Genomic DNA, 10,603 nt, shown 5'->3' with positions numbered 1-10,603 from the left:
TTCCTGGACTCTGTCTTTGCAGCTGATATTAGAAACCTGCAGAAGCAAACAGACACTAGAATCTCGTGAAGTAGCAGCCCTGAAATAGCCCAAGCCTATTGGCAGAGGGTTCGGCTATAATTCCAGTGAGAGCCCTCAATGGGGGCTGCCCTGACTCAGTACTCGTGGGTCCTCTACTTTTCCTAAACTTTGAGGAAGGCCAAGTGCATTGTCACCCTGTAGCCAAATCCTTGTCTTTTCTGGTTCCATTTGCCCCTTTGTTTTCCTTTTAGTGTGTGAATATGAAAAAACCTTGAGAAATTTTTCAGCACGATTTTGCATGCAGGTAGGAGTTTAAGTCTGCAGAAGCTGCAGGCAGACGCAGGACAGAAGTCGGGATGCTGAGGTGTGCAACAGGGTGTGGTGTGTCAGATGGCTCTGTTGCACATGGTCCATTTGATAAGCAAATGACCGCCTCAGTAGCCTGAGAGCCTCCTGCGCTGCTACAGGAGTGATGGAACCAGGGCAGAAGAGTCGCCCGATCTGGGTGGAAGTTTTGGAGCTACTAGATACTTTTTGCTTTTTAGGTTGATCCCTTGATTTGTCTGAGTATTTCTACTCCATGGGATAGTTGGAAGGATTAAGAGAGGAGATTCATGTGTGTTGTCTATCGTCAAGTGCCTTCTATAAATGATAATTGCTTTAATACTGGTGGGATTGGTGATCGAATTTCCAAGAAGACAAGAATAGCATGCAGATAAGCTGAATGTGAGTACAATTTGTAAATGCCCAAAGACTTTTTAAGATAGAGTGCAAGAGAACTTGCAAGAACATCTATTGATCTGGATATGGGAGGGGAATACACAGCACACAGCACTTATATTGGGAAATAGTGATTAATCAAAGTTGTTGTGAGATGGGCTGCCAGATATTTTAACTTTTTTTTTTTAGGAGAGATTTTCTTGCTATAGAATGCGTGCTCTTGCCAGAAAGACAGAGACAGAGAGAGACAGAAAGCAAGAAATCACCCCCCCGGGGAAATGGCCATGCCAGAATCCCTTCCCCTCCATTCTCCTCTTGGGATCTTGGGCATGCACGCACATGTGCCCGGTATGAGTTTAAGCCATCAGGTCTGGGACTCAAACTGCGGTCGACTACATGGAGTCCAGTGACATAGCCATTATGCCAATTGCTAGTCCCTAACTTTTTTTTTTTTTTTTTTTTTAATAAACCTCCAGTGCTTTTGATGGCAGTAGAGGACTTTGTTCCAGTTATCTTTAACCAGGTGGCAAGTGGCCATGTGTTACCCTTCCCTGTCTTCAAGTGGGGCCTTCACTAACTGGTGGATTGCCTTTGGCTGGTGGCAAAAGAATAGCGAGGCACATACCTGCCGAGTGGCTTGAAATGCACCTTCTCATAGGAGCACGTTTACATATTTCAGGTATATAGGCTGGGCTGTTCTGGGGACCTCGTGCTTCTAGGACTGTTTCTGTGGAACAAATCGAGTAACTCTGAGTTCCATACGTGGTACTTTGGAACTTGGAACACAGTTTGTTGAACTGGTGACAAAGGAAGCCTTCTCTCAGTGCCTCTCAGGAGGATGTGGGACTGTGTTATATGGGAATAAGTAAAAGGCTCTTTCTGGATGGATCCAAAAAGTAGCAGCTTCCCTGTGCTGCATCGTAATACACGGCAGGTCAGTTGTAGGAAGACCTTGGTAAAGAGAATGCTGGGGCTATTCTGCATTGATTTTCAAAACGAGGTGAATGGGCCAGCAGATGGTGCGGTAGTTAAGGCACAGGAGTCCCATGTGGCTAGCTGCAGTTTGAATCCTGGACCTGGTGGCTTGAAAATCATGCTTGGAACATGTGTGTGCCTGTGTACTCAAAATTCAGTGTGGCCAGCCTCTCTGGGGGCTGATTTCTTACTTTCCTTCTCTGGCAAGTACATGTGCCCTATGGCAAAAAAAAACAAAAAACAAAACAAAACAAAAACCCAGAAAACAAAAAACATTTAAACATTCTTGTTTTAAAAAATCCCCTAGATTAAAAGGAGTCGAGAGTGTGCAGTAGTAGTAGAAACAGCAACAAACCTACCCATGGTGGGAGGACAGTGGTTTCCTAGTTCAGTGTGCGTGTTGACTGCAGAGCACAGAATGTTGGTTGTCGAATCCCAGATGGGTGCAGAGATCAGCTGGAGGAGAAAGGTATTAGTTACTGCTCGGCAGCTGGAGTCCCTGTCTGTGGCAGGCCCAAAGGGTGTCTTACCCAGATAGCTTTGGTTAATTTGTTTCCAACGGGGAAACTTTGGTTTGTCTTTTGTATCTTTTACTCTTGAAGAAAAGTTTTTATAGTGAGCTTTAGATAAACTCTTTAAAACATGACACTTAAAGAAACCAACTTGCCATTCAGAAGGTTACTTTTGCCAGGCGGTTGGCCAGGAAAAGGGGCACTGTTAAGGGAGCTTACTTTGCCCTCAAATGATATTTTGAAGTGGGAGCAATAGAAATCAGTTCCTAATGATCTGTCAGGTACCAGCATATGCCTTCTGTTGGGCCAAGTATTTTGGAAAAATCAAAGATGTACGTAATACACAGCTGTTTTCAAAAGAAGTTTATAATATAGGTGGGTAGATAAGATAGATATGCAAAACAGTGACCGGAAAAGTCAGTATGGAATGAACTGCTATGCCTTAAATCATTTTTGGAAGATGGAGGGTATAAAAACATGTACGAATGCTTACATTTGAAATGGCAGTGCGCTCAAATGCATAAGCTAGACAATTAGTGAACATTGGCAGTTACTTAAAGCACAGACTTGAACTGGTGCTGGAGGAAGAGTGAGTCGATGGGTTGTGCAAGAGGATGCGTCAAAATGTGCATTTAGAAAAATGGTATTACTCCATGGGTTTTACTCCTATTGAGCTAATCTGGAGTTAACCAGAAAGGAACACAATTTTTGTTCTATAGGTTTTACAGTTCTCTGAAAAATCCTTCACCGTAACCACCAGGCCACGGAGCTTGCTTTAAGCTTCTTTCAAAAGAACCAAGAGAATCCATGTCAGACCAAGTTTTGTGGCACTCGAATCCTACTGTTTTGTGGCCATCAATACTTCCTCCCTTGCTTTGTTGATTTATGTGCAGTTTTTCCTCCTACCCCTGGGGTGAGGGCAGGTCCCCAGACCCATCTCACCCTGGTTTTCCTCCATCTAGCTCTCCCTGTGCTTTGCACACATCAGGCCTTACCTCTCTGAGAAAAACACCGCATAAATCAGATCTGGCTGCCTCCAGTGATGGCCCTGAGCTTTCTGCCCCACTGAGTTAGCGCCCCGGCCGCCCTTACTGCTATTCTTGCCAGCTGATTTGGAGGGTTTTGCTGGCATCTGCATAGATGACAGACACATGCAGGTAGATGTGATTCCTTAACATTCTGCTCTGAAACAGCCTCCAAGATGTTTTATGTTAGCCCGCGTTCTCAGAGCAGCTGGGGGAGTAAGCAGGCAATTGTTGAAGACACTCTGGGAACATAAAAATCTTGGCTGGCTGTAGTCTTGGAGAGACATGCACAGAATGCTGGGAGAAAGCTGGACAGGACGTGCCCATGGCTCCCTGATGTTACAGTGTTGAATCATGGCCGCGGCATGGTGGTTACATTGCTCACAGCTGTCAGAATCACTAGACGCTCCAGGTGTGCTGCTTTTGTGCTGCTTTTTTCATGATTTGCTGTAGAGAGGGCTGCTTCTCCCAGGCAGTCTGACCTGAGGATATTGGTAGCGACCTCGTTTTTGGTTACCTCTTGCGTACAAACCAGCCCAGCATTCAATGGCACAGAAACGATGATCTGTTTTTGTCTGTTGTGTTTCCGTGAGTTGACCAGTCACACGTGTTCCTTGGCCAGTCCATCTGTTCTTGTCGGTTCAGCCCTCACCTGTAAGCATCAGCCCCTTCAGGCATATTTCTTCAGCTGCCCTCTCTTCCTGAGCTCCAGATGTAAAGATCCAACGGTCTGCTGGCGTAGTCAGTGGGATTTCCCACCCTTGGCATTTCCACAAAGGGACGCTTTATCTTTGGCCCCAATGCAAACATTCTATCATTTCTCTTTATATCTCCAGTGCCTACACCGCGTGTGGCACAGAGTCGACGGGGTAGTATTTGAGGAGTTAGCAGTGAAGGGACACTTGCCAAGGCCCACCAATAGGGGACAAATAAGGAACTTGTCTTACACACACACACACACACACACACACACACATGCATGCATGCATGTGCGTGCACACACACATACAGTGGAATACTGAATAAGTGAATTTTATCTACATGTATCATTGATAAATATCAATGTATAGTAGAAAAAATAAAATTGTAGTCTGTGTAGTATATGCTAACATTTATCTAAAGTATGTAACCAAATAACCTTATATGTTCACGGGTATATACTTCTGTAGTGATGGTCCAAAACGTGGACATGAGGGAATCACCCCAGTACCAAGATAATGCCTACCTTTTGGGGTAGAGAGCTATGGGGTGGGAACAAACCCTCGATAGTAACTTAAGTATATTTAACAAATCTAAAGCAAGAAGGATTAGGCTATAAACTATGTTAACACGGAGTGTTGGGATGGGGACGTCTGTTCTAAGTGTTCAGTACTTAAAATCTGTCTGTTTTTGTCTGTTGTGTTTCCGTGAGTTGACCAGTCACACGTGTTCCTTGGCCAGTCCATCTGTTCTTGTCGGTTCAGCCCTCACCTGTAAGCATCAGCCCCTTCAGGCATATTTCTTCAGCTGCCCTCTCTTCCTGAGCTCCAGATGTAAAGATCCAACGGTCTGCTGGCGTAGTCAGTGGGATTTCCCACCCTTGGCATTTCCACAAAGGGACGCTTTATCTTTGGCCCCAATGCAAACATTCTATCATTTCTCTTTATATCTCCAGTGCCTACACCGCGTGTGGCACAGAGTCGACGGGGTAGTATTTGAGGAGTTAGCAGTGAAGGGACACTTGCCAAGGCCCACCAATAGGGGACAAATAAGGAACTTGTCTTACACACACACACACACACACACACACACACATGCATGCATGCATGTGCGTGCACACACACATACAGTGGAATACTGAATAAGTGAATTTTATCTACATGTATCATTGATAAATATCAATGTATAGTAGAAAAAATAAAATTGTAGTCTGTGTAGTATATGCTAACATTTATCTAAAGTATGTAACCAAATAACCTTATATGTTCACGGGTATATACTTCTGTAGTGATGGTCCAAAACGTGGACATGAGGGAATCACCCCAGTACCAAGATAATGCCTACCTTTTGGGGTAGAGAGCTATGGGGTGGGAACAAACCCTCGATAGTAACTTAAGTATATTTAACAAATCTAAAGCAAGAAGGATTAGGCTATAAACTATGTTAACACGGAGTGTTGGGATGGGGACGTCTGTTCTAAGTGTTCAGTACTTAAAATCTGTCTGCAATGTTTTATAATTAAAGTCTTTCAAAAGAAAAGACTGGAACACTCCAAAGGTCACGCTAGTAACTGTAGTCTTCCTGAGAAGACGTAAAGATGGATGAGGGTCACACTTCTATGACAGATGAGCTCCCAGACAGATCTTTCCTGTCCCCGTGCCACCTTATTGTGCCAGACTTAGAGCATTCTGTAAAAGTCTTCCAGCCGCATTGGTACTGACTGCTGTTTTATCTCCGTCCTGGGCACAGGCCAGCCAGCTAATTTTCCAGGCCTAGCTGCTTATGCAAGTGCTTAGATATGTCTTCAGAGAGAATGTGCATTGGCATCTTCATAATGCCGTTGAGCCCCACGCAGTCATTTACTGGACACTCACAGTGCCCTGTGTATGATCTCAGCATGAGAGAGAGCCAAGCTTTAAGGAAGAATTGGTTGGCTTGACTAGGACCTGTCCTGGCACCTGCCACACTGGTACTTAAATATTTATTGGAATTAATGGATCCAAGAATGTTTTATTAATGTGGCATTGTTAATCAGAGTGAGGATAAGACCTCTCTGCTGAGTCGAATAAGATATGTTTAAAGAACATGAACCGCAGAACCCAGGGAGAACCTACGAAGAGCTTCCTGGGAGAAGCTGTGGAGGTTTCACTGGGATCTTGAGGGTCCCACCTGAGACTGCAGTGGGTGGTGACTGTTCAGCTGCTTTCCACAGCCTGCCTTCCCTGCGCCTTTCTCAGGAGAGACTCCTCTTCTCCACCCCCATGGTGATTTAAGTACTTCTGTCAGCTCAAAGCTGCCGCATCCCGACAACTTCTGGCAAGTGGAAAGACCACATCCCACAGAACAGTAGCTGGAACATTTGTGGAGACATTGCAGTTTACGAGGTAAGGGAGTAGATGAATCAGGGGACCGCGTCCTCTCCCTTCTTTATCATGTCTACTGCGTTAGCTTTTACAGTGCCAAAGGGGGACTGGCCAAGTAGGAAATAGAGCTGCTCCCACAGGAAACTAAAACAGGCGGTTTCTACTCCCCGTGAGTAGGTCCCTTCCCAGTGGGCGAAGCTCTGTCCTGAAGGCATTCTCTTGTTTGATCTTTACACCCTTGTGTAACTGGGAAGGGCGCTGTATAACTGAGCTGCAGTCAGTTTAATTATTGCAGTTTCACATTATGTGTGACACCAGTTAGACGGGGCTAGGCTAATGGCTGGTATCCTTGGGAAAGTATTGAGTTACCAGGAAAGTCATGACACGTTTTGGCATAAAAAAATCAGAAAAATACACGGTGCCTTTCCTGGTGACCTAATAACTGGATGAAACTCTCGGTTTAGCCTGGCACCAGGGGTGGGGCTGGTGGGTGCCTAGTCAGTGCTTCCGGTGTTAGAGACTTAGATTCCTATGCTGTCCTAGAGGTTGTGTGCTGTGAGTACTTTCCCCGTTCTGTTCGTGGTTTCCTAATTAATACTCTAAGCTATTGGCACACGGGAAAAACTACCACTGACCACTTGACCCTTCATCATGGGTTATCTAGACAGAATAAGCAGGAAAGGCTAAGCGGGTTGTTGATTTTATTCATTATATGCAGGGGAGTACTTGGCCATGTCATGGTGCTAAAGGCAAGTGGGTGAAAATGGACTGAAATCCCTGGCCTGGAGTTCGAGACCTGACTTCCAGACTCCTCAGTGTCGGAGGAAAATTGGGCAGAGCCACTCGATGAGGTCACCTCTGTTCCTTTATTTCCCCAGAGATGGAATGCTACCTTCTCGGAGAAATTGTGACGTTCAAACCAAATGTTTTAAAGTTCTCCAAATCATTAAAAAAAATTTCTGTTGTCATCACCCTCAGAGCAAGCATTACGATTCTTTGGCCATACAGATCTGGTTTGAAAGTTCCCTGAGGGATGGAACATAAAGAACTTTTGATGCCTCCAGCAGAAGAAACAGTTGTGTGAGTGATAAATTCTCTAGCCCTGAGGATGTTTAAGCCCAAATTGGATCTTCTTGCCAGAGGTTCAGGAGGAGAAGCAGTAGCCGTTCTTCGCTCAGTCCTTGTCCCTCTCAGATTACGTGGTGTAGATTCCCCATGGACACACTTTGGTATCTATCAATTGACTACGAGGAACAGAAAACGAACAGGATCCAGAGGGAGCTACACAAATGGTTAAAGCTTTGGCCAGCAGGTGGCATGCTGGTTAAGGAAGCCAGATCCTATATGGCCAACTGTGTAGTTTGAGATCCGGACCTGGTGGCTTGAAAAATATGACAGGTGCTTGTGTATGCATGCCCAATGGAGAATGGCGGAGAAAGCATTGTAGCCCTCCCCCTGGAGTAAGTTTCTCACTTTCCCCGTCTCTCTCTCTCTCTGTAAAGTGCACACACCTTATGGCAAAAAAAAATTTTTAAAGAAGAAAAAGGAAAGAAAAGAGCTAAAGCATTATTAACAACAAAACTGAGTATAATCCAGAAAGAGAAACCCAAGAGAGGACAGATACTCTGCTGTCAAAATCGATGCTTGATTTATTCTAGATAAAGGACTAACAGGAATACTGAGATGTACAGAGATGTCTTTTTTCTCCTTATTTTACACTTGGAAAGCTAAGCTCAGATCGACAAGCTATATTAGCTTATAAGTGCCATGTATTCTGAAAACCGAATGTCCTAATTCTCCCATCAACTTTTTGGAAGAGACCTCATGATGCACTGAGACATACAGAGGCTATTTAACCTGCTGGAGTCAAGCAGCTCTTACGTGCGGGCCATCTGGCTGTAGGGTCTGTTTTACTGTGAAACTGCTATAGCAACTATTCAAGGAAATGATAACGTTGTTTTTTGAATTTCCTCTGAGGTGTAGGTCTCCTTTGAGGTAGGCTGGGTGGTGTGCCTGAGGATGACTGAGTTTGAGGTCCCTGCTGTCTAGGGTATTGGGGTGGTGACTGCCACCAGAGGGCTGCACCTCCCTTCCACCCCAGCTGCATATGGTGCTGGAGACCAGCCTTGTGACAGAGCCCCACGTCCTTGCAAGGTTGTGGACCGGATGTAGAGAAGTCCTTGAAGGCTGTGCACTAAGCCAGAGCTAACTGTCCCTGGATAAAGACTCTGTTCTGTCTTGCCTTTGTGAGCCCCCATGTTCAGGCAGTGTACACGGCAGGGATAAATCTAGACGTTTTTGTCTCTGTTCCCAGTTACTGGGAAATGTTTGGAGTGCTAAGTGTCCTCTGTATGCTACTGAAGTGATTGGTGGCTGGGGTCCCCAGTAAGCTTCAGGTTAGGGGTCAGAGATGCCAGAAAGACTGAGGCATTCTTAGAAGCTGGGAACTTCAGTCCTACCTCTTGACTTGCTGCAAGAGGAGGGCTAGAGCTTGAGTTAATCAATGGCCAGTGATTTCATGAATCATGCCTTTGTCATGAGTATCCTATTAAAAACCATTAAGGGTGGGGTTTGGAAAGCTTCCAGCTCAGTGAACGCATTGAGGCATTGGGCAGATGGTGCCCCCAGAAAGGGCATGGAGACTGCGTTCCCCACACTCTGAACCTGTTTGATTCAGCTGTTCTGGAGTTGTATCCTTTTAAATAAAATAGTGTTCTTAAAGCATTTTTCTAAGCCCTCTGAGCTATTCTAGCAAAGCGAACCTGAGAAGGGGGCTGTGAGAACCCCTGAGAGTTAGCTGGTTGGTTGGAGTACAGATGGAAACCCCAGACTTGGAACTGCTGTTGTAAAGGGGGGGGGCGGTCTTATGGGAGGCAGCCCTCCATCTGTGGGGTCTGTGCTAGCTCTGGGTAGTTAGTGTCAGAACGGAACCAAACTGCAGGGTACCTTCTTGGTGTCTGGAGAATCAGGTACCCAGTGGAGGAGAAACCTCGCACGTTTGGTATCAGAAGCATTGTGTACAGAAAAACACGCTGTCGCCTATACTGCCTCGTTTCTTCCTCAAATTCGCAAGTCTTTCCACTGTGTTAAGGTGAGAGCTTCAGATTTTCAGCCAAAGTAAAACGAACCTCAGTGACTAATAGTCGCAGCTTTTAAGGGGGATAGGAAAGAGAAGCACCCTCAGCAGGTCCCTGTCACACCCTGATTCCCTTTCCCCACCCTTCCAGCACCTCAGGGGCCTGTGCACACATACACGTGGCCAGTGTGCTCTCAGGCCAACCCAGGGATCCACATCCACAGTCAGCATGTGGCTTCCAGCACGGCGGTTCATTTGCTACTGACCACACCTCCAAGCTGGGCTGGGGTTTTATTTTCTAACCGAGATTATAGAACATGGGGAGGTGGGGGGATAAGGTGGTGCGTGTGAAATCAGGGTGTTAAACATGCACTGAGAAAATTTCCTTAGAAATAAAACGTTCATCCCTCTATTGGCTTTTCCGTCCCAGAATGCCTGATCTGTGTGCCATGACCGAAACTAACAGAAAATCCTAAAACCAGCCCAGGGTATGGTACCCATCGTTTTTGGAGAAAGCTTTTAAATTTTATTACAGTGCAAGGGTTGTACGCCTTCACAATGAGGGCATTTTTCTCTCGTGGTTTTTCCCCCTTTCTCATCACCTTTATGGCACCTGGTGGATGAATCACCTGTGTGTGAATCAGCTAAAGGAATCCTGAGCCATCATTGGCTTCTGTTGGCTGTTGGCTATTTTTAAATAGCAGGCCTTTGTTCCCCTGCTAGTTGGGGATCCTCCCACTGGGGAGAATGAGCTGGAGGGTTCCTGGGGTTCTGTGACTAAGCTATCCTCTCCCTGTGCTGTCAGTTGATCCCCTGGTGACTTTAGGTTAAAGACAATTCATCCCGAGGGCTGCTAGCCCCAGTGGAAGGAACTACTCAAGATCCTGACCTAAATCCAGGCGTTGGCCACCTGTTGAAAGATGTAGGAGGGGACAGGGAATGCTGGTGAAGTCACCAAGAAAACAGCAAATGCTTTCTTGGTAAGGCATGTGTGAGTCTCAGGTGACTCAAGCTTTTCTTCCAAGTTTAGCTTGCCACTAGTTGCATGAAAATGTTTTTCTTAGCTTCTGCCTCCTAATCATTTTTTGGTTTATTGAAGATCAAATTCACTGTTTCTAAGAAACACCCAAATGATGGGATAGCAGTGACTCAGATGACCAAAGAACCCTCGTCTGTCTCCTCCCTAATGCAGGGACACCTCCTCACATGCAG

At 45.7% G+C, this 10,603-nt stretch overlaps 1 protein-coding gene across 2 annotated transcripts in view; it reads left to right on the top strand.

Annotated features, from left to right (window-relative positions):
- The first annotated feature begins 1,562 nt into the window (after positions 1–1,562).
- The window catches only part of MYO5B (myosin VB), a 275,873-nt gene continuing 266,832 nt past the window's right edge, over positions 1,563–10,603 (top strand). For both annotated transcript variants that reach the window (XM_006144449.3, XM_006144451.3), the window contains exon 1: positions 1,563–1,675. In XM_006144449.3, the coding sequence (XP_006144511.1) occupies positions 1,625–1,675 (51 nt within the window). In that variant the 5' untranslated portion in view covers positions 1,563–1,624. The remainder of the gene's footprint in view (positions 1,676–10,603) is intronic.

The sequence above is a fragment of the Tupaia chinensis genome, unplaced genomic scaffold (assembly GCF_000334495.1).
Source record: "Tupaia chinensis unplaced genomic scaffold, TupChi_1.0 Scaffold000119_2, whole genome shotgun sequence".
In the NCBI taxonomy this organism is placed as follows: domain Eukaryota; kingdom Metazoa; phylum Chordata; class Mammalia; order Scandentia; family Tupaiidae; genus Tupaia; species Tupaia belangeri.
The sequence above is the reverse complement of the archived record's forward strand: the minus strand, read 5'-3'. Positions and strand labels throughout refer to the sequence as shown.